This window comes from Triticum dicoccoides, unplaced genomic scaffold (assembly GCF_002162155.2).
Source record: "Triticum dicoccoides isolate Atlit2015 ecotype Zavitan unplaced genomic scaffold, WEW_v2.0 scaffold1882, whole genome shotgun sequence".
In the NCBI taxonomy this organism is placed as follows: Eukaryota; Viridiplantae; Streptophyta; class Magnoliopsida; order Poales; family Poaceae; genus Triticum; species Triticum dicoccoides.
Window position 1 is genome coordinate 65367 of NW_021229096.1, and position 24070 is coordinate 89436.

The 24070-nt window shown below is 49.7% G+C and overlaps 1 protein-coding gene across 2 annotated transcripts in view; it reads right to left on the reverse strand.

Annotated features, from left to right (window-relative positions):
- LOC119344818 (F-box/LRR-repeat protein 15-like) overlaps positions 1-22904 on the reverse strand; it is a 32474-nt gene extending 9570 nt beyond the window's left edge. Inside the window, exons 1-11 of one of the 2 annotated variants that reach the window (XM_037615151.1) lie at positions 22096-22903; positions 20087-20348; positions 19860-19992; positions 18652-18751; positions 18374-18571; positions 18019-18289; positions 17810-17908; positions 17637-17725; positions 17092-17191; positions 16818-16988; positions 16463-16615 (exon numbers count right to left, since the gene is read on the reverse strand). In XM_037615151.1, the coding sequence (XP_037471048.1) occupies positions 16463-16615; positions 16818-16988; positions 17092-17191; positions 17637-17725; positions 17810-17908; positions 18019-18289; positions 18374-18571; positions 18652-18751; positions 19860-19992; positions 20087-20348; positions 22096-22514 (1995 nt within the window). In that variant the 5' untranslated portion in view covers positions 22515-22903. Of the gene's footprint in view, positions 1-16462; positions 16616-16817; positions 16989-17091; positions 17192-17636; positions 17726-17809; positions 17909-18018; positions 18290-18373; positions 18572-18651; positions 18752-19859; positions 19993-20086; positions 20349-22095 lie in introns of both variants that reach the window. The other variant, XM_037615149.1, reaches the window with a different exon arrangement.
- Between the last annotated feature and the right edge of the window lie 1166 nt (positions 22905-24070).

Here is a 24070-nt window from a genome sequence, read left to right on the forward strand (position 1 = left end):
TGGACTGCAGCTAAGCCTCCGAGTGAGAGGTTTGCTCTTCACTCGGTAGGATTTTCATAACTTAGGCGAGTACTTGGACTGCAGCTAAGCCTCCGAGTGGAAGTCTGGCTTATCACTCGGTAGGATTTTCATAACTTAGGCGAGTACTTGGACTGCAGCTAAGCCCCCGAGTGGAAGTCTGGCTTATCACTCGGTAGGATTTTCATAACTTAGGCGAGTACTTGGACTGCAGCTAAGCCCCGAGTGAGAGGTTTGCTCTTCACTCGGTAGGATTTTCGATAACTTAGGCGAAACGGATTCGCAGCTAAGCCTCCGAGTGGGAGTCTAGCTCACCACTCGGTAGGATTTTCGATAACTTAGGCGAAACGGATTCGCAGCTAAGCCTCCGAGTGGGAGTCTGGCTCACCACTCGGTAGGATTTTTTACAAACTTAGGCGAAACGGATTCGCGGCTAAGTCACCCGCTGGGGGGAAATTTAATTGGACAAAATAAAAAGTGACAAAAATTATGGAGGAACTATGACACTATTATTTTGAGGTCCATGAACTACAGAAGTACTTTATTGCAACTCATCCGAGTGATAAAACTTAAGTGTAAAATGGGCGGAGTAGTTCCGCGTTTCAAGCTCGGGGCTCGTCGATATTATGCTCGACGTTGTAGAGACGGTACGCCCCGTTGTGGAGAACTTTGGTGACGATGAAGGGTCCTTCCCAAGAAGGAGCAAGCTTGTGTTGTTTCTTCTGATCCACTCGAAGAACTAAATCTCCTTCTTGGAAGGCTCGACCTCTCACATTTCTGGCGTGGAAACGACGCAAATCTTGTTGGTAGATGGTCGACCGGATCAGAGCCATCTCCCTTTCTTCCTCTAAAAGGTCGACTGCGTCCTGCCGCGCTTGTTCAACTTCTGCTTCGTTGTAGATTTCAACTCGAGGAGCATTGTGGAGAAGATCACTCGGCAAGACTGCTTCAGCTCCGTAGACCAAGAAGAATGGAGTTCTTCCGGTCGACCGATTAGGTGTGGTCCTCAGTCCCCAAAGCACCGAGGGAAGTTCGTCGACCCAAGCTCCAGCTGCATGCTTGAGATCACGCATCAGTCGGGGTTTCAGTCCCTTGAGAATCAGGCCATTGGCTCGTTCTGCTTGTCCATTCGACTGCGGATGAGCGACTGAAGCGTAGTCGACTCGTGTGCCTTGAGAGTTACAGAAATCTCTGAATTCCTCCGAGTCAAAGTTCGACCCATTATCCGTAATGATGCTGTGCGGGACTCCATATCTGAATATTAGTTCTCTGATGAAGCTAACAGCAGCACCGGCGTCAAGGTTCTTGATTGGTTTAGCCTCGATCCACTTGATGAACTTGTCGACTGCCACCAGTACATGCGTGAAGCCACTTCGCCCTGTTCTCAAAGGACCGACCATGTCCAACCCCCATACTGCGAAAGGCCAGACGAGTGGAATGGTCTTCAGGGCTGATGCAGGCTTGTGCGACATATTCGAGTAGAACTGACATCCCTCGCACTTATCCACTATCTCCTTTGCCATCTCATTCGCCTTTGGCCAGTAAAATCCGGCTCGGTATGCTTTGGCCACGATGGTCCGAGAGGACGCATGATGGCCACAGGTCCCCGAGTGGATATCATTGAGGATGAGTCGACTTTCTTCTGGTGTTATGCACTTCTGACCAACTCCAGTCGCGCTTTCTCTGTATAATTGTCCTTTGATTACGGTAAAGGCCTTAGATCGACGGACGATCTGTCGAGCCTCTTCCTCATCCTCCGGAAGCTCTTTTCTCAGGATATACGCGATATATGGAACTGTCCAGTCGGGAATGACCACCAAGACCTCCATGATCAAGTCGACCACCGCTGGGACTTCAACCTCAGTCGGATCTGTGGCACTCTTGGGCTGTGGAGCTTCTTCGGTGAAAGGATCTTCTTTGACTGACGGAGTGTGTATATGCTCCAAGAACACACCACTCGGAATGGCTTCTCTCTTGGAACCTATCTTTGCTAGATCATCAACTGCTTGATTTTTCAGTCGGGGTATATGATGGAGCTCCAACCCCTCGAACTTCTTTTCCAGCTTCCTCACTGCACTGCAGTATCCAGTCATGGCTGGGCTTCTCACGTCCCACTCCTTCATCACTTGGTTGACCACTAAATCCGAGTCGCCATAAACCATCAGGCGACGGACGCCGAGTGAAATGGCCATGCGCAACCCATATAAGAGGGCCTCATATTCTGCCTCATTGTTGGAGGAATCAAAGTGAATCTGGAGCACATATCTGAGCTTATCTCCTCTGGGGAAACCAGGACAACCCCAGCACCGGAACCATTCAACATCTTAGAGCCATCAAAGAACATGGTCCAATGCTCCGAGTGAACTTCAGTCGGCTGCTGCTGTTCAATCCACTCGGCGAGGAAATCTGCTATTGCCTGGGACTTAATGACTTTCTTTGCCTCAAACTTGATATCAAGGGGAAGAAGTTCAATCGCCCATTTAGCCACTCGACCGGTTGCATCTCTGTTGTGCAAAATCTCTGATAGTGGAGCGTCGCTGACGACTGTGATGGAATGATCAGAGAAATAATGAGCAACCTTCTTTGTTGTCATGTATATTCCATACACAAGCTTCTGATAATGAGGATATCTCTGCTTGGATGGAGTCAAGACTTCAGACAAATAATACACTGGGCGCTGAACTTTGAGAGCTTTTCCTTCTTCTTCCCGCTCGACCGTAAGCACAGTACTAACGACTTGTCCTGTGGCTGCGATATAGAGCAACAGAGGCTCTTTGCTGATTGGAGCAGCAAGCACCGGCTGGGTGGAGAGCAGAGCTTTTAGATCGGCAAACGCTGCATCAGCTTCTGGAGTCCACTCGAACTTGTCTGCCTTCTTCATCAGTCGGTAAAGAGGCAATGCCTTCTCACCGAGTCATGAGATGAATCGACTTAATGCGGCCAAGCATCCAGTAAGCTTCTGGACATCGTGCACTCGCACAGGGCGTTTTATTCGGAGAATAGTGCCGATCTTCTCTGGATTAGCGTCGATTCCTCGCTCGGAAACGAGAAAACCGAGTAACTTGCCACCAGGAACTCCAAATGTGCACTTTGATGGATTGAGCTTGATATCATACCTTCTGAGTTGGCAAATGTTTCGGCGAGGTCAGCGAGCAGGTCGGAACCTTTTCGTGACTTGACGACGATATCATCCATATACGCTTCCACATTCCGACTGATTTGAGTGAGTAGACACTTCTGAATCATTCGCATAAATGTGGCTCCGGCATTCTTGAGGCCGAATGGCATGGTGATATAGCAGAAGCACCCGAATGGAGTGATGAAAGCTGTTTTTACCTCGTCGGGTCCGTACAGACGGATCTGGTGGTACCCGGAGTAGGCGTCTAGAAAAGACAGTCTCTCGCATCCCGCGGTCGAGTCAACAATTTGATCTATGCGAGGGAGAGGAAAATGATCTTTCGGGCAGGCTCGGTTGATGTGCTTGAAATCAATGCACATTCGGAGTGATTTGTCCTTCTTAGGAACCATGACGACATTAGCGAGCCACTCGGAGTGGTATATCTCTCGGATAAATCCTGCCGCCAACAGTCGAGCCACTTCCTCACCAATGGCTTTTCTCTTCTGGACGGCGGACCGCCGAAGATGCTCTTTGACTGGTTTTGCAGATGAGTCGACTCTTAGGCGATGCTCAGCCAGTCCCCTGGGAACACCTGGCATGTCAGCGGGCTTCCATGCAAAAATGTCCCAGTTCTCACGAAGGAACTGGATGAGCGCTTCTTCCTATTTCGGGTCGAGTGTTGTGGAGATGTGGGTCGGAGCTGCATCGGGGTCGGTCGGGTGAATGTGAACAGGCTTTGTCTCACCGGACGACTGAAATGCAGATTCTATGGCGGGTTTCTTGGATCGCAGCAAATCACTCGGATCTGCGTTTTGCTTGTATTCTTCAAACTCGACCGCTGTCACCTGGGAATCGGCAATCTTTGAGCCCTTCTGAAAGCACTCTTCTGCCTTTTTCCGATCACCGGTGACAGTGATCACTCCTTTGGGGCCGGGCATCTTCAATTTGAGGTACACGTAACATGGTCGAGCCATGAACCGTGCATAAGCTGGTCTCCCCAAAATGGCATGATATGCACTCTGAAAATCCACGACCTCAAACGTCAACTTCTCTTTGCGAAAATGTTTCGAATCACCAAACACCACGTCCAGAGCTATTTAGCCGAGTGACTCGGCTTTCTTTCCTGGTATAACTCCATGAAAGCTCATGTTACTGGTGCTCAGTAGGGACATCGGAATGCCCATTCCTTTCAGCGTGTCTGCATACAACAAATTCAGCCCACTACCACCGTCCATCAGCACTTTTGTCAGTCGAGTGCCTTCGACAACTGGATCGACCACCAAAGCTTGCCTCCCAGGGGTGGCAATATGAGTCGGGTGATCAGATTGGTCGAATGTGATGGGTGTTTGGAACCATCTCAGATAATTTGCTTTTGCTGGGGCGACCATGTTCACCTCTCGGTTAATGACTTTCAATCGACTCTTGCTTTCCACATCTGCAAAGATCATCAGAGTGGAGTTGATATGTGGATATCCTTCCTCACTGTCCTCTTTGTCTGCGGGCTTGTCCGACTCCTTCTCCTTGTCCTTAGACTGTTTTCCCTGAAACTGCTGGATCAGGAGTCGACATTGGCGAGTGGTATGCTTCGGGTAGATGATATTCCCCTCTTCGTCTTTCTTCGTGTGGATGTGACACGGCATATCCATCACGTCGTTCCCTTCTTTATCCTTCACCTTCTTAGGGTTCCAGGATCCTTTTGGTTTACCTTTAAACTTTCCCTGAGTCACGGCCAGAGCCTCTCCAGGAGCTGCCGGTTCAGCCTTCCGCTTCTGTTTCCGACTGGTGTTTCCCTTTTCCGACTGACTCGGCTTGTGCTTGCCGCTTCGGAGTCGGTCTTCTTCTTCGCCGTTGGCGTACTTGGTAGCAATCTCCATCATCCGACTCAAGGTCATGTCACCGGTTCGACCAAATTTCAAACTTAATTCTCTGTTCTTGACACCATCCTTAAAGGCGCAGACTGCCTGATGATCAGACACATTCTCCACAGTATGGTGCAGCAAAGTGATCCATCTCTGAATATACTCTCTGAGAGTCTCATTGTTCTTCTGCACGCAGACTTGCAGCTCCGTCAATCCAGCCGGTCGCTTGCAAGTTCCTTCAAACGTTCTGATGAACACTCGGGACAGATCTTCCCAAGTGTAAATGCTGCTAGGAGGTAATTGAGTCAACCATGCCCTGGCAGAACCTTCCAGCATGAGGGGCAAATGCTTCATGGCCACCTCGTCGTTCCCACCACCAATCTGAACTGCCACTCGGTAGTCCTCAAGCCAAGTTTCAGGCTTAGACTCGCCAGTGAACTTGCTGACTCCTATTGCCAACCTGAAATTGGGAGGGATAACTGCGGCTCTGATGGCTCTGCTGAAACATTCAGGACCAGAAACATGCACTCGACTGCTTGTGGGCGCATCTCTGTCGAGTCCACCTCGATGGGCTCTGTTCCGGTCGACCAAACCTTGCACGATAATGGATCGCGCGTCGAAGCCTGGTTCTCGGGGGTCGACTGGAACTCTTCGCCCCGTACTGGGCTGACGCCTGTCATCTTGCTGCCGAGGAGTGTAAGACCCACCCCTCGGAGGGGAATTGGGCACTCGACGCCTATCATCTCGGTCGAGTCGGTCACCATATTGCTCTCGCCGATTCTCGCGCCCTTCACGCCGCGGAGGCGATCTGGGGCTGTGAGCCGACTGAACCGTATTCGCAGCGACGGATCGACTGTTAATTCTGTTGCGCGACTGCGACACGGCCGAATTCTGATCTCCTGCTGCCCGGAGCAGATCCCTGATCTGCATCAAGCCTCTGCCAGCTTCCGACTGAGGGCTGGATGGACTCTGCTATACGGGTCGCAGCTGCTAAATTCTGGATTGGGGTTCGATATACCTGAGTCGGCGGGAAGAGTTGACGTCGACTGGTGTCGGGAACTCGTTGCCGCGCGCGCTCGTCGAGTGCTCGCTGAAGATTCTCCAGTCGAGTGCGTTCGGCCAAATTGGCCAAACGTGCCTCCTCCAAGGCGCGAGCCTCGGGGGTTTCTCCTGCGATGGGAGTACGCAGGGCATCCACGTTCCTGCCGCGAAGTTCCTCTCTTTGCAGAGAGTCGAGTGACTCGGGCTGGTACTCTTCGTGGTCTCGTGCGGGGTCGCCTCCGTCGCCTGCCCCACCATCACGGGCGAAGCCAGGGGGACTACGGGGCCCGTCGACCATCAGGATTTCCGCCGCTGGATCACTGCTATCGCACTCGGATGCAGTCTCTACGGAGCCAGTCGACAGATCGAACAGGCCGTAGAGAGATTCGTCGGGCTCGATTGCCGCAACTTGGGTGGTGGCCGTCTGGCGAGCCACCGCGTGCCTCACCCACCGCTGAAGCCTCGACCGGCCCGAGCGCTTGCGCTGGCGGAAGACCGGGAGGGTGGTCGATGGGGGAGTCGACCGATACGGAGTCGACGGTTGCCGCAGCAGAACGCCGCGGACACATGCGCGAAAATGCGTCGCACCGCGGACGAGGAGCGCATCGACGTCGAGTGGAGCCTCCTGGAGCCAGGCGGAGTCGTCGGCGACGAAGGTGAGAGCACCGAGACAGATCTCTCGACCCTCAACCAAAACTCCAGCAGTCATCATGATAAAAGTACTCGAAAGAACCGCAACTTCTCCACAAAATCGCTAAAACACCTGCCTCACGGTGGGCGCCAACTGTCGTGGTTCTAAGTCTGACAGTAGAGTGAGGGGTAGGTATGGAGAGGCAAGGTCCTAGCTATGGAGAGGTTGTAACACAAGGGATGTACGAGTTCAGGCCCTTCTCGGAGGAAGTAAAAGCCCTACGTCTCGGAGCCCGGAGGCGGTCGAGTGGATTATGTGTGTATGAATTACAGGGTGCCGAACCCTTCTGCCTGTGGAGGGGGGTGGCTTATATAGAGTGCGCCAGGACCCCAGCCAGCCAACGTAATGAAGGGTTTAAGGTGTATTAAGTCCGGGGCGTTAGTTACAGGTAACGCCCCACATAAAGTGTCTTTAACTATCATAAAGTCTACTTAACTACAGGCCGTTGCAGTACAGAGTGCCTTTTGACCTCCCGGTAGTCGAGTGAGTCTTCGTGGTCGAGTCCTTCAAGTCAGTCGAGTGAGTCTCTCGTTGGTCGACTGGAAGGTGACCTCTTCTAAGGGTGTCCTTAGGCAGAGTACTTAGATCAGGTCTGTGACCCTACCCTAGGTACATGACCCCATCAGGCATGCCTTGCACGGCACTGCCACAGTGCCTCCACTCCAGCGACCATGCTGCCACCTCTACTCGTTACCCCCCTCACATCCTAATCTCTCCCCTGCCCCCTCCCTCTCATGCTGCTGCCAATGCTGGCTTGCTGCTTTCTAGCTGGTTTTCTTCTTTGCTGAGTTGCTATCATTGCTGAGGTGCTGATGCAATTGCTAGAGACTTAAGGGACTCGTATGGCCAGCGGTAGCTAGTATCTACCGGCAGATGGCAATGTTGGCGTTGAGAACATGATGCAGGAATATTTTGCAAGCTCCAAAGAGGCAAAGACCATGGATGAGGAATTAAGGATCATTTATCAATGAAAAGGAGAGCCAGACAACAAACGGGCAATAGTTTGATCTCATGTCTTCAAATTATATTTTAGCTTTATACATGCTGCATATTTATACCACCGCTGTCAAGTTTTTCAAGCTGTGGTACACGGGGACAACTGCAAACAGAAATGGAGTGGACATCTTGATCAACAAGAGCCTCAAGTATGGAGCAGTAGACGTCAAGAGGCATGGGGAGTTGGGAACCGGTTTATCCTGGTCAAACTGGTAGGGGACTTAGTTCTCAATGTTATAAGCGTGTATGCCCCTCAAGTAGGCCACAATGAGAACACCAAGAGTTCTGGGAAGGCCTGGAGGACATGGTTAGGAGTGTACCTATTGGCGAGAAGCTCTTCATAGGAGGAGACCTCATGGCCATGTGGGTACATCTAACACAGGTTTTGAAGGGGTGCATGGGGGCTTTGACTATGGCATCAAGAATCAAGGATAAGATGCCTTAAGCTTGGCTCTAGCCTACGACATCATCGTAGCTAACACCCTCTTTAAAAAGAGAATCGAATCTAATGACTTGTAGTTGTCAACACTCTAGCCAGATTGATTTCATCCTCTCAAGAAGAGAAGACAGGCATGCTTGCCTAGATTGTAAGGTGATACCTGGGGAGTGTTGTCCCTCAGCATAAGCTTGTGGTGGCTGACTTCCGCTTTCGGATTCATGTCCAGCGGGATAAGCGCGCCAAAGTCACTAGAACGAAGTGGGGGAAACTCAAGGGGGAGGTAGCTCAGGCTTTCAAGAAGAGGGTCATTAAGGAGGGCCCTTGGGAGGAAGGACATGACGCAGACAATATGTGGATGAAGATGGCGACTTGCATTAGTAAGGTGGCTTCAGAGGAGTTTGGAGTGTCCAAGGGAAGTAGAAGTGAAGCTAAAGATACCTGATGGTGGAACGATGATGTCCAGAAGGCTATTAAGGAGAAGAAAGATTGTTTCAGATGCCTTCACCTGGATAGGAGTGCAGAAAACATAGAAGTGCCAGGTGGCAAAGAAGGCCGCAAGCGAGCTATGAGTGAAGCAGGGATCGGGTGTATGAGGAAATCCACGAGAGCTTAGACACGAAGGAAGGCGAAAGGGGCAACTATAAGATGGCCAAGATCCGAGAGGGGAATACGAGGGATGTTGACCAAGTCAAATGCACCAAGGACGAAGCAGGTCAACTCTTAGGACGAGGAAATTAAGCATGGATGACACGAGTACTTCCACAAGTTGTTCAATGGAGAGAATGAGAGCTCTACCATTGAACTGGACGACTCCTTTGATGTTACTAGCAAGCGTTTTGTACGGCAAATCCAGGAGTCTAAGGTCAGGGAGGCTTTAAAAAGGATGAAAGGAGGCAAAGCGATGGGCCCTGATTGTATCCCCATTGAGGTGTGGAGAGGCCTCGAAGACAGTGATAGTATGGTTAACTAAGCTTTTCAATCTCATTTTTCGAGCAAATAAGATACCAGAAAAATGGAGGCGGAGTATATTAGTACCAATCTTCAAGAAAAGGGGGGTGTTCAAAATTGTACCAATTACCGTGGAATTAAGCCGATGAGCCATACAATGAAGCTATGGGAGAGAGTCATTGAGCACCGCTTAAGAATGACAAGCATGACCCTAAATCAGTTTGGTTTCATGCCTGAAGGTCGACCATGGAAGCCACTTTCTTGGTACGACTGGCACGACAACTTATGGAGAGATACATGGAGCAAAAGAAGGACCTAGATATGGTGTTCATTGACTTGGAGAAGGCTACGATAAGATAACACAAAATGCCATGTGGTGGGCCTTGGAGAAATACAGTCCCAACAAAGTACATTACCCTCATCAAGGACATGTACGATAATTTTGTGACAAGTGTCAGAACAAGTGATGGCAACACTGATGACTTTTCGATTAAAATAGGAATGCACCAAGGGTCAGCTTTGAGCCCCTATTGTTTTGATTTGGTGATGGATGAGCACAAGGGATATATACAAGTGGTGTATGCCCTTTGCAGATGATGTGGTGCTAGTCGATGATAGTCGGATGGAGGTTAATAGGAAGTTGATGCTATGGAGACAAACTTTGGAATTAAAAGGTTTTAGGATTAGTAGAACTAAAACCGAGTACATGCGGTGTTGTTTCAGTACTACTAGGCACGAAGAGGAGGTTAGCTTTGATGGGCAGGTAGTACCTCAGAAGGACACTTTTCGATATTTGGGGTCAATGCTACAGAAGGATAGTGATATTGATGAAGATGTGAGCCATCAAATCAAAGACAAATGATTGAAGTGGCGCCAAGCTTTTGGCGTTTCTCTGTGCCAAGAGTGGCACAAAAGCTAAAAGGCGGGTCCATAGGACAGCAATTTGACCCGCAATGTTGTATGGTGATGAGTGCTGGCCGACTAAAAGGCGACATGTTCAACAGCTAGGTGTAGTGGAGGACGCGCATGTTGAGATGGATGTGTGGCCACACAAGGAAGGATCAGGTCCTGAAAGACAATATACGAGATAGAGTTGGGGTAGCACCGATTGAAGAGAAGCTTGTCCAACATCGTCTGAGATGGTTTGAGAATATTCAGCGCAAGCCTCCGGTGCATAATGGACAGCTAAAACGTGTTGATAATGTCAAGAGAGGTCGGGGTAGACCAAACTGTTAGACCTTTCAGCCTGAGCATTGATAGTTGTGGATGACACTAGGAGAGTTGAGACAATTTTCGTTGGTTTATTTCTCACAAAATGCCATGCCAACCTGAGGGGTTGGGGATACATATTTATAGGCTGCTAGCCAGCCAAGGCATATGCTAAGATGCTGCTAAGATGCCATCTAAGATGCTAGTCTAAGATGCTAACTGACAGTCCTTGATGGTCAAGAACAGAACTCTATTCTAACAGCCAGTCCTTGATGGTCCAGGACTTTATCCTCCTAACTGCCACAAGGACCATGTGCTGCAGCCCCACAAGGACCCTAGTACACAGACTTATCCATCATTCTCCTCCTAAGTCTTGTACGTCATCTTGTGGGAGAGTTGAATCATCCCAATCCTGGAGCAAAGTTCGAGGAACTTGACCCTCCCAAGGGGCTTGGTGAGCAAGTCTGCGAGCTGATCCTTGGTGTTGATGTAGCTCGCCTCGATGCTCCCTTCTTCCACACAGCTGCGGATGAAGTGATACCTCAGTCGGATGTGCTTGCTCCGTTCGTGGAACACGGGGTTCTTTGCCAGGGCCAGGGCGGACTTGCTGTCCACCAGGAGCTGCACCGTTCTGGTGTCTTGAACGAGAAGATCACCAAGCAGTCGAGCAAGCCAGAGCGCCTGAGTACAGGCGGTGGAGGCCGCTATGTACTCAGCCTCACAGCTGGACAGGGCCACCACCTGCTGCTTGACTGATTGCCAGCTCACGAGACACTTACCGAGGAAGAGGAGGATCCCGCTCGTGCTCTTGCTGGTGTCGATGTCGCCGGCGTGGTCGCTGTCGCTGTACCCGACGAAGTGTGCCGCCCCAGGGCACCTAGGGTAATGGAGGTCGTGGTCGAGGGTCCCTGCTATGTAGCGGACGATCCTCTTCACTGCCTGCTGGTGTTCCGACGTTGGTCGCTCCATGAACCGACTGACATAGCCGACGGAGAATGCCAAGTCCGGCCGTGTGTGAGTGAGGTAGCGAAGGCTCCCCACAAGGCGTCGGTACTGCGTAGCATCCACTTCCTTCGTCGTGCTGTCGCGACTTAGTTTCAGCCTCTCCTCCATCGAAGTGAGAGCTGGATGGCAGTCGGTGAGCCCAGCTAGCTCAACGATGCGCTTGGCGTAGGCGGACTGTCGAAGCGCGATCCCGGAGTGGTCCTGGTGCACCTCAATCCCTAGATAGGAGAGGAGCCCCAGGTCACTCATCTGGAACGTGGCCTTCATGTCTTCCTTGAACGCCGCCACCTCTGCATCTTTGGTGCCGGTGATCACCAGGTCGTCAACGTAGACGCCCACCAGCAGGGCATTTCCTCTACTCCCCCGTCGGTAGACGGCAGCCTCATGCGGGCTCTGCTCGAAACCCATCTTCTTCAGCGTGGAGTCCAGCTTGGCGTTCCACGCCCTGGGTGCCTGCCGCAGGCCATAGAGAGCCTTGCGCAGGCGGAGCACCTTGCCCTCCTGGCCGGGAATCGTAAACCCCGGTGGCTGATGCACGTAGACTTCCTCCTTCAAGTCGCCGTTGAGGAATGCCGACTTAACGTCCATGTGGTGGACACGCCAGCCCTCCTGGGCAGCCAGCGCAAGGAGAAGTCGCACGGACTCCATCCGTGCCACGGGAGCGAAAGCGTCGTCGAAGTCGACTCCTTCCTGCTGCAAGAAGCCTCGGGCCACCAAACGAGCCTTGTGCTTGATGATGGCGCCGGCTCCATCCCTCTTCAGCTTGAACACCCACTTAAAGGTGATTGCGCGGTGACCTCGAGGGAGATCAGCAAGCTCCCAGGTGCGATTTTGCTCGACCGCATCCATCTCCAACTTCATCGCGGCGCGCCATGCCGCGTCTCTCTCGGCCTCTGCAAAGGACCGTGGTTCGCCGTCTTCACACACGAGCTGTAGCTGCGCCTCCAGGTCACGTGGCACCAGTCCTGGCACCGGCTGGTCGCCGAGCACATTATCCATCGTACGGTACCGCAGCGGTTCGCCTCCATACCATGCGTCGACCCGCTCCTCGTCGTGAGTGAGCGGGGAAGCGAACTTCATCGGATTGTGCTCTGCGTGAGCTGGTGCTGATGAAGACGAGCCCGGAGTGGCGACCGCCGGGGCTGGAGTATGCGGCGTCGCCGGTTGTGGTGTCGTCGGTGTAGCAGGCGCCGAAGTCGATGTAGTTTTGGGGGCCGGGGTAGACGTGCCCGGTGAAGAGGAGCTGCTTGCTCCCCCAGCTTCCTTGAAGTGAGCGTACTCGACAATGAAGTCGTCATACGTCGGCGTCGAGCCGTCGTCCACCGCCTTGTCCCATTGCCACCCTCGCCCTTCGTTGAACACGACGTCTCGCGCTGTGCGCACACGTTGTGTCTTTGGGTCGAGGATGCGGTAGGCCTTTGAGCCCTCCGCGTAGCCGATGAAGACTCCCGGAGTGCTCCTGTCGTCGAGCTTGCCGATGTGGCCGAGCTCCTTGGCGAACGCAAGGCAGCCAAAGACCCGCAAATGAGAGACCGCCGGCTTCCGCCCATGCCAAGCCTCGTACGGAGTTCTGCCGTCGAGTGCCTTAGTAGGAGAGCGGTTGAGGATGTAGACGGCCGTTAGCACCGCCTCTCCCCAGAAGACAGCCGGCATCCCTCTCTGCTTGAGGAGAGCCCGAGCCATCCCCACAACCGTCTGGTTGCGCCGCTCGACGACGCCGTTTTGCTGCGGGCTGTACGGCGCGGAGTAGTGGCGCTGGATGCCCTCATCGGCGCAGTACGACGCGAATTCAGCCGCCGTGAACTCGCCGCCGTTGTCAGTGCGCAACACGCGCAATTTGCGGCCGCTCTCCGCCTCCACACCAACCTGCGCGCGCCTGATGGCGTCCGCCGCTTCTCCCTTACTGCCGAGGATCATCACCCACATGTAGCGGGAGAGATCGTCGACGAGCAGCAGGAAGTAGCGTCGACCTCCTGGTGTGGCTGGCGTCACCGGGCCGCACAGGTCTCCGTGCACGACCTCCAGCTTCTCCTTAGCCCGAAAACTCGCCTGTTGGGGAAAGGGGAGTCGTCTCTGCTTTGTCAGTACGCAGATGTCGCAGAACTGCTCCACATGGTCGAGGCATGGCAGGCCTCGCACCATCTCCTTGGCACTTAAACGCTTCAGGGCCTCAAAGTGAAGGTGCCCAAAACGCTCATGCCACTGCCACGCCTCATCGTCTCGACGGACAGCGAGACAGACCGGTTGTGCCACCTGCACATCAAGGACGTAGAGTCGATTTTCACCTCTGGGCACCTTGGCGAGAAGGCGACGCTGGCGATCCCAGATGCGTAGGACCCCATGCTCAATCAGCACGCGTGAGCCGTTCTCATCCAGCTGTCCCAAGCTGATGATGGAATTCCTTAGCGCGGGGATGTAGTAGACACCGGTGAGCAGCCGGTGCTCTCCCATCTTGGTGGTGAAGATGACGGAGCCGACGCCCTTTATCTCCACAGCGGAGGCATCCCCGAACTTGGCGGAGCCTCGCGCATCGGAGTCGAGCTCGGCGAAGAATTCCCTTCGACCGGTCATGTGGTGGGTGGCGCCGGTATCGAGGCACCACCCCGTAGCCTTGTCCTTCCCGGAGCCATCGCCGAGAAGAGCGTGTGCTTTTGGCTCATCGAGGTGGATGAAAGCCTTTGCGACTGGAGTCGCCGAGGGTAGCTCAATGCTTGCATGCGCCATGAACAGAGCCGTCTCCTCCTCCTTCGCGTGTGCGACGTGAGCCTGGCCTTGTCGTGGTTGCCGACACTCATTTGCCCAATGGCCAAACCGGCCACAGTTGTGGCAACTGTTGTCTTGTGCCGGCTTGGGCTTGCCAGCGGCGCCGTCCTTGGCGCCTCCGCGGGCGTCACCTTCGGCACGTCCTTGTGCCCTGCCCGGGGGGCCTCTTCGCGCCTTACGCTGCTTGCCACGCTTGCGGCCGCCCGTCGAGGAGGAAGGCTCCCCCTTCTTCCTGTCACCAAGGCTGGGATCCCACTGCTCCCGAGTTAGGAGCAGCTTCCCTCCGGTGGTGACGGGCCCCGAGGGAGGCTGTGGCTCGTCAGTGTCGACGACCTTGAGTCGACCTATCGCCTCCTCGATCGTCATCGTGGAGAGGTCCAGCAACGACTCGATCGAGCGAGCCATCTGCTTGTACTTCTCGGGAATGCACCGAAAAAGCTTCTCGACAGCTCTCTCCTCGGTGTAGGTGGCATCGCCAAACTTCACCATCTTCTGCAGCAAAGTGTTGAGACGGAGAGCAAAGTCATCAACGTCCTCACCTGGCTTGAAGCCCAGGTTCTCCCACTCCTTACGAAGTGCCTGCAGGGTGGACTTGCGAGCACGGTCGCTGCCGATGCGTGCTGCGGCGATGGCGTCCCAAGCCTCCTTGGCAGTCCGCTTGTTGGAAAGCGAGAACTGCATCTCGGGCGGGACTGCGGCGATGAGGGCGTCCAGTGCCCGTCGATCCTCTAGGTGGTCGACGTTGCTGTCCTGGACTGCCTCCCACATGCGCCGCACCTGGAGCCTGACCTTCATGATCCCGGCCCACTCGACGTAGTTGGTTTTAGTGAGGGTAGGCCACCCAACACTGGCACCAACATCCCTGACCACAGTCCGGACCTCGTAGAGGCCGCGGTCCTGGTCGTTGCAGCCGCCGTCGCGGTGCGCGCCTCCACCTGGAGCGCGGGCGTGCTCGGCTGCCCACTGCGCCGTCCGCTCCTGCGCCACTTAGGCGCGATCTGCGTCGGCGCCGTCGTCCGCAGGCGCGGAGCTGCTGGAGCTGCCGGGGCTGCCGCGGAGTGCCTTGGCATCCGTCGTAGCCTCACGGGCTGCTTCTGCTGCTGCTGCTGCTTCTACCTCCGCCCTGGCTGCTTCTACCTCCGCTCTGGCTGCTGCCAGCTCCGCTGCAGCCAGCCTCGACACTCTTGCCGCCGCAGCAGCCGCTGCTACAGCCGCTCGCTCACGCTCCTCTGCCACGGCGCGCTCGGCCTCTTGCCGGCGCCGCATGCTCGAGGTAGCCATGTGCTGAGAGCGACCTGCAGACATGGCTCGCTGCAGGGGGGCTGTTGCGTGAAGAGGAGGCTGAGGAAGACGAGCTGCTGCTCGACAGTCCGGAGGGAGGAAGGTAACCAGAGGCAGACGGAGCAGCTGCTGCTACCGACTTGGGCTGCTCACAGGAAATGCTCAGGGTGCAGGTTAACGAGGCTCTGATACCACTTGTTAGACCTTTCAGCCTGAGCATTGATAGTTCCACTAGGAGAGTTGAGACAATTTTCGTTGGTTTATTTCTCACACAATGCCATGCCAACCTGAGGGGTTGGGGATACATATTTATAGGCTGCTAGCCAGCCAAGGCATATGCTAAGATGCTGCTAAGATGCCAGTCTAAGATGCTAGTCTAAGATGCTAGTCTAAGATGCTAACTGACAGTCCTTGATGGTCAAGAACAGAACTCTATCCTAACAGCCAGTCCTTGATGGTCCAGGACTTTATCCTCCTAACTGCCACAAGGACCATGTGTTGCAGCCCCACAAGGACCCTAGTACACAGACTTATCCATCACAAACTTGACATGTGAGGAGTCAGTAAAGAGAGATCTAAAGGACTAGAATATCACCAAAGAACTAGCCATGGAAAGGGATGACTAGAAGCCCATCCATGCGCCAGAACCATGAGTTGGTTGCGAGATGCGTTTCAGCTCTAGCCTACCCCAACTCGTTTGGGACTAAAGGCTTTGTTGTTGTTGTTGTTGTTGTTGCTGCTGTATACATGCTGCATACTCAATTAATTAATTATGCTTGTTGTGTCCCATAAGGTTGTTTCTGGAATTTTTTACTACAAACTTTCCTTGTGACCGGATCTTTTTATGATGTTGTATCCCACATCCCCATGTCTAATCCCCATATCAGTGCAACTACTAGCTCTTTTTTGGAAGGGGGGGAGGGGGGTGGGGGTGAATAAAAGCATGTGTTGCAGTTTTATGATTATGTTTACTAATTACAAAGGTTTTAGCTAGTATCATACACAATAAGAGTAGTTCATACCAGCAAAACAATTCAGGCATAGCTCCAAAAAACTGTCCTACATCTCAAAAGCAGAACGAACAAAAAACTCACCGGGCAAAATGATGCTCTTTCAAGATGATCACAACCATCAAGAATCACCACTTGAAGCTTTGGGCATGCAAGTTTCAGGAATGTCATGGAACGGCAACCAGCAAGTGAGAGATTAACCAAAGAACTATTATTCAGTTCCACGACACTCAAACTCTGAGATGAGGAAAATTTATCAACAAGAATATACAGGCTGCCAGCAAATGACACTACTTGATGGAATGGAATAATGTCACATCGTATCTATTAAAACGCTACATTTACTTAATTAAGAAATTATTCTAGCAGAGAGGTGGTGATGTTCCATGTGTTGATTTATAAATGGCCAGAACGTAAGTTGCCTGTGCATACATCATACCTCACAATTATCAAGAATTAATGACCTGAGCATGGGGCAACCCCCTCCGTCACTGAAAACTTTGCAGATCTCATTTGTCAATGACTCGCAATCACTAAGATCAACATCAATTAAATTGTGGCATTGCAATGATAAATTACATAGGCTCTCTTGTTTTTGAAGCACCAGTTTCTGCAGATAGTCACAAATTCAGCACTCCGTAATTTAAAAAAACATTCATTTAAATTAGTAAACATAATCATAAAATTGCAACGCATGCAAAAAATGAACTAACCTTAAGAGCATTTGATGTTATGGTAACACAACGAAGTGCTGAGCATCTGGAAACTTTTATGTAAGAAAGCACAGGGCTTCGCAGATTTAAATCAGCAAACCTAACATGGCAGGTAATACAATCATATATTGAACAGGGAGAAAAACTGTAAGAAAACATTGACAACGAACAAATCCTATATACCTAAATAATTGAACCCTACTACTTAAATTTCTATCAACATGCACACATGCCACCTCACCGCACATGGCACCTCATCACCCCACTACTTATATTTCTCCCAACATGCATGGGAAATGCTATTGTATTCTCGCTCAACATGCACACATGTCACCTCATTAATTCCACTACTTCTATTTCTTCAAGACGCATGAAAAATGCTACTTATATTCTGTATATCAAAATACAAAAAATCATATGTATTTTCAATTTTCATTTTCAAATCCAAATTCCAGACAACCAAATCTTACTAAAATGTATTGCGACCAATTCCCGCAGCAATGCGCGGGGTATCATCTAGTATAATGAAAAGCCATCCCACTCACTTGCGGAGGTGTACAAGACTAATATTCTTGAGATGTGGCAGATCCAAAGACACAGATGTCAACAGGCTACAATTATCAAGTTGCAACGCCTGGAATGATTGGGGGAAAAATCCCATTAGATATCAAGAAAAATCATACACATAGCAATAACCAAAGGGAGACTGAATCACTACCTCAAGTATACGACTAAAACATACTGCACCCATTGAAGCAGATGTGATTCCCTCACAACTTGATAGTCTCAAGTCTACCAACATTGGAAGCTTTACCGACTTTAATGGAAACAAACAAAGAGAACATGTGTCAGACATGTATGATATATGCAGTAAAGAGTGGTAAGGATGATCTAACAGGCATAAATCAAAGTCATAGGGTAGCAAACCTCGAAAGAAATGTTGGGGCAGTTAGATGCATCAAGAACAGAAAGATTTTGACATGCATTAGCTATCTCACGCAATGTCTCATCAGTAACACACGAGCAGGATGACATATCTACTGACGCTAATAGTGGACAGGCTGTCGCTGCTTGACGAATTGCAGTGTCAGAAAGCTTATGGCAGGACTGAAAATCCAATTCAAGCAACTGAGGACAATTGAGTGATACATGAGCCATGCCAGTTCTCCTCAGAGACAGTATTCGAAGTTGGTAGCATCTGGATGGTAAAAGAGCATACATTAGTTAAGAAAACATGCAAACCTAATTACACAGGAGAACTAACTGCACAAATAGCTATTACCTGATAGATACTCTGAGTGCACGACACTTCACAATTTGAAGTTCACGCAATCCATCATGATTAACAGTTACCTCTTGAATGCCACTACCAAGGGATGCATCACTGACTGTTAAAGTATTTAACAATGGGCATTCAGCCAAAGCCTGAAAAAATGTTTCTCCCAGTTGTCCCTTGCCCATTATCAAGGTCTTAAGATGCCTGAAAACCACCCAATTAGAAAAAGAGAGAAGGGGGAAGATCATTACAGCAGCGAAGAAAGAAAATGACTGGTGAAAAACCTTAAGAATGTTATTGCTTCAATGACTAGGCTTTCTGCACTTAAGACACCAAACAAATTGAGATTTGTCACATTCTGATAACGGTGGCAAATATTAACAACTGCAAAAGCAACATAATGATAAACCGGGTAAGCAACACAAGGTAATTCAGTGGGATCACAAAGAACATCTTAAATGAACATTTTTAAACTGCTAGTTGCAACCTGTAGCTTTCACAATGAGAAGGATGGGCAGTTTAGCTGAACGGCTTAGTAGAGCAACTATGCATTTATGGTAATATATAAAATTATAGTAACAAGTTTCAAACAAGAAACAACAGACTTCTATCCAATAAATTTGCAAATAATTTCAAACAAACATGTGCTCCCAGGAGTCAAAACCATGTTTGTTCTCTTGATTATTTGTTTGAAACTTCATGTTATTTCGCCTCCCTCCACCCCCACCCCATCCCCTAGACAGGAAAATTCTTTGCAATATATACATACTTGCAATAATATCAATGAATGAAGCTACATTCATTGATTCATACAATCGAACAGAGGTCAGAATATAATAAAGGAAAATAATGAGAATGATACTCAGACAGTCAATTCTTAGCTAAACCATGACACTGGTGCACAACTATACATCCAATCAGGACCTCTCAACACTCGTCCGAAGGCTGAAAGAGAGTGATAATGTGACTTCACCATTGAAGACGAAATTAGGAGTGATTACAGTTGCTGCAGATTATTTGTTTCATCTATATAAATTAATGTCAATGGGTTGCCTCAACTTATATAGAGGTAGGTCCTAACAACCTCAGCTAAACGACAGAATGCAATCTAATCTGAAAAAATCTTGTGGGACGCAATTCGATCTTGCCATTATTAATTAGGTTTTTTTTGCGGGGGCATTATTAATTAGGTTAAAGGCCAGGCAATGCAACTAAACCGAAAACCCTAAATAATTGGACAATTGTTATCATTGCCTTTCCTTGCATGCCACTAATGGCTCATTGCAATGGCAGTAGATAAGTAAGTCATCACTATCATGGATTACATATTACCACCTCCTTACTTCACAGATATATGGATGTCTCAATGCACGCATTATTCAAATGTATTTGAAACAGAAGTTATTACATAGAGCATGCACATGTCAATTGTATTCAGGCCGCATGCATTCAATAAATAAATGAAAACGACAGAGCAAAGCAAATAGCATACAGTTCTGCAGAGATATTCTGGTGTTCTCAAACTTCAAATATTTCCAGAAATCCTCATGCATACTAGCAGACTGCCACTGTTTGCAGGTAGCCCCTGCTCTACATAAATCCTTCTGGCATAAGAAGGAGAATATCTGTAATGGCACATTCAAAAAACTTCGTCAAAGTTGAATGAAGCGGTCGCAATATGTGGATACAGAGAACAATTAAAGAAACATAGAGGCACACCAGGTGCAAGAGATCATCAGATAGGTCCATTCTTATTTCAAGATCTTCTGCATTTGTTCCACCTGATCTTTCTACATCACAGACACCATGACTGTTGGTCTCCCTTGGAATATCATTCCCACCATCATTTGAGATAAGCGACAAACCAAAATCCAATTCATTTTCTGGAGCATGTGACAGCTTCAAATGGTCATGTTCAGCAAAAGCATGCAAATGTGGTGCTTCATATCCAAAGAAGGATGCATTAACACCAGAGCTTTCTCTGAAAAAATATAAGTGCACAAGGATTACTAATCAAGAGAACCATAATTAATAAATCTGCATAACTGATTAACAGGTTGAACAATTTTTTGGTAAGCCCACTAGACTCCAACAACAATCTAAGCAACTTTCCAGGGATCCCTGTAAGACAGAATTAAAAGGTGTTCACAAAATAGCTGTATGATGACACCCATCTGGTGTGCATCGAATGCAATCCAGCAGATAGAAATGAAGCGAAATAACTAACTATTCAATCAAAATTTCTAGTTAAACACAAGCAGTAAACACATTAATACACCTATAACCATCACAGCAGCAGTAAAAGGCAGCCTAAAGCAAAAATAATCAACTGATGCAGTCCATTATCTTCAAATATGATATCATCAACACTCAGGAGAATCTAAGGTGGTCATTTTCCTTGTTAGTCTAATGTCTTAGAGAAGGAAACCCTAAACCACAACACTATGTGAAACATGTAGGGGATACTATTTGGAATAATCAAGATATCAGAAAAAATATGCATTACAAATTGCAAAACCTATACATCATATCATACGAACTATAAAACATGAGTGGATATACTTTCAATCTGAGTCGTCCAAAATCTTTACCTTAATTCCATATTTGCCCATCAAGTGTGATTAGGACTCCCCGCTCCAATCACTCCTATACTTACTGTCGCATTATTATAATTGATGTCTTTTAATTGATCCCAATTTTCAATACCACACCGTATCATATCATTCGAATTAGAATATAAATATAAAGCACTATAAAGCACAAGTGGATGGGATACTTTCAATCTGAGTCATCCAAAATCTTTGGCTCAATTCCATATTTCTCCATCCAGTGTGATTAGACTCACCCCCCCCCCCTCCATCACTCCTATACTTATTGCCTTCTTATTATAATTACTGTCTCTTAATTAATCCCAATTTTCAATTACCACATAAAAAGAAATTGGTGTTTCCTATGGTTAAAGAAAATGTCATTGCCGAAAAAAAATATTTCTTATTTTTCATTTATGCAGTGCTAGAAAACCTACAAATAAAGGTCGAATGTAAGATAAAAAATTGTGCTTGGAACTCCATATTTTTTTATAGTTTTCTTCCTCCTCGGGAATAAACCTAAACAATACATGTATAAATAAGAAAATGTACTTGAAATATCAAGAAAATATTTCATATTTTATTTAGGTTCATCAACTTGATCTGCCCTAGTACTGTGCGTAGAGAGAATACAAAAGATCTTGCAAGGACGCAGCACACAAAGAAATGGGCTAGCATAGAGGCAAGTAACTACTGGATGAAACATAATTAGGAAAAAATGAATTATGGAAGAAGCGTGTTACGTGGTTAATACAAGTTGCCGTATGCAAGATTAATTCTAGAGTTTCTCAGAGATAGTCCCTTCAACGCAGTAAATTAAATAGTGTTAGCTCTACAGAAGGATATATGTGCCAAGAAAACCATAGGGGGACACTCTTTCCGCTGCAAGCAAAGATATTTGTTACCCATCTCAGCATTTCTAGTGACAAGTACAAAATATTACATTCTCTCTACCACACTCCCTGATTTTCCAGGGTGGCTATGCTAAACCAAACTACATGAAAATGACATCAAGTGACAATCCTTGCCTGCAAACAGAATTAGTAGCAACAAAAAATCCACCAAACAAATTTGTTAACAATCCACACAGCTGCAAGGCTGCAATGCAATAGAAAGAGTAGCAGTCTTTGAGGAACTTACTCGCCGAAAGCACCCACTTTAGGACGTTTATTCTGCAGGTCCCGATCTCCATCCTCACTCCCCTCCTCTTCCTCGACATTGTTGTGCTCCTCAGCCTCACCAGCGCCTCCTGCATCAGTGTTTGCGCCACCACCTCGCCACATGTCACGGAACCTGAGTGGCGGGACAGGAGGTGAATCCCAAACGCTCTCAGCAGCACGAGAACTCCCAGCAGCGTCAGGGTCCCATGCCGGGAAGACCATCGACCATCTCAAGGCGGGTGCCGGCGGCGGCACCGGCACTGGCGGCAGATGCCAACCCCGGCGCCCCAGAGACAGTGCGAGCTCCAGCTCCTCCCGCGCCTCCTCATCCATATCTTCACCATGCCCGGTACCCTCGCCGCTTCCCTCCACGCCCTTCATCTTTCCGCCGTCCGCCATCGCCTCACACCACCGCACCAAATCCTAACCCTAGAACTACCCCCTCCGCCAGCATCCTCGGCCAACCTCCGGCAACCCAGACACCAGCCCGCCACGAACCACGAGCAAACTCCAACGATTGGGGCCGACGCCTCGCCAAATTACAACGAATTTGGTCGAACCGGATTAGGGATGCTGGAGGGCGGCGGCTGACGCTCGATCCAGGAGGGACACGCCAGCAAGGTAAGGAGCAAGGGTAAGCGGCGTCCGTACCAGAGCGGTGGCCTGAGGCTGCACGGATTGGGCGGATCTGCGCGCGGCGGAAACGGTGGTGAGCTGGAGGCCGCTGGCTCGCGAGTACTTCGGAAATGGGGGAGCGGAGGCGAGGGTGAGAGGGGGGAGAGAGAGAGAGACTTCTTGGGCCGTGGGAGTTGTAGGTTGCGGCCAATCTGCTCGATATTGCCTCTGACAGGTGGCGCATGGGGGCACGGGCCCTGTTGCCAGTCAAGTTTTTACTGGGCTTTGCTCCTGTGTGGGCCTTGCATTTGCGGAACGCATCTCGTTCTACGCGATGCTTCTGGCGTCGCTCACCATGACCGATGGGCAGATAGTTCGGAGGCTTGTTTGGATCTCTAAGCTAGAGTTAGTTTTAGTTAGTTGGGGCTCAAATAACCCAAAAGTATTCAAATATGGTAGGTTAGTTTGGGTTAGTTGGATCTAACCCACCCTAAAAAACTAGCCCACACTAGAGAAGCTTATTTGAGTTAGTTCTCCTAGGCCCACTAGAAAAAATAGTAAAAAAAGTTATCCCTCCCATTCAAACATGGTCCAAAGTAGTCAAATGATTGAGAAAGAATATTTATTGTCAATTTAACCCTACTATCCAAACAGCTCCTTGGTTAGAGTTAGTTTAGGGTTAGTTCAAGGTTAGAATCTAACTCTAACCTCTAACTGAGTTAGAGTATCCAAACAGGGCCGGAGTTGTGAAGACGAGTGGATGCCATCGCTCTGCCTTGTGGGACATGGATCTCCCCCCATTTTTGCAGGTGGGACATGGATCTCCTGTCACTGCAAGCAAGAGATGTTGTGCTCCCGTCACGTTTGTGACCAACTCGTTTTGATCTCGCGCTTGATGAGGGAGTCCTGAATTAGAGGTTTCTCCGGAGGCCGGCCTTGGTGGGCCGCATTTTATTCGGACCGAAGACCTTTTTGTGCATTTGAGCACACCTCAAGGCGAGATGAAAAATTCGATGTTTTATTTGTGTAACCAACTACTCCCTCAGTCCGATAAAAGTTGTCTCCGATGACAATTTACGAAAAAAAACCTTGCTTTAATCCGACAAACGACACAGCCCGCACCGCGTCCCCCATCCTCTCCTCCTCGATTTTGCAACGGCGACGGCGACATCCTCTCCCCCGGCCGCCTGCTCCGTCGCCTCGCCGCGCGCCGGCTGCCTTCTCCCCTTCATATCGCCGCCTTTCTTCGTCCTCGTTGCCTGATCCCGACTTGGGGGAGGGGAGGGGAGATCAAGAGGAAAGGGACCCCCTTCTCTCCAAAGCGCTCGATTTGCCGGCTC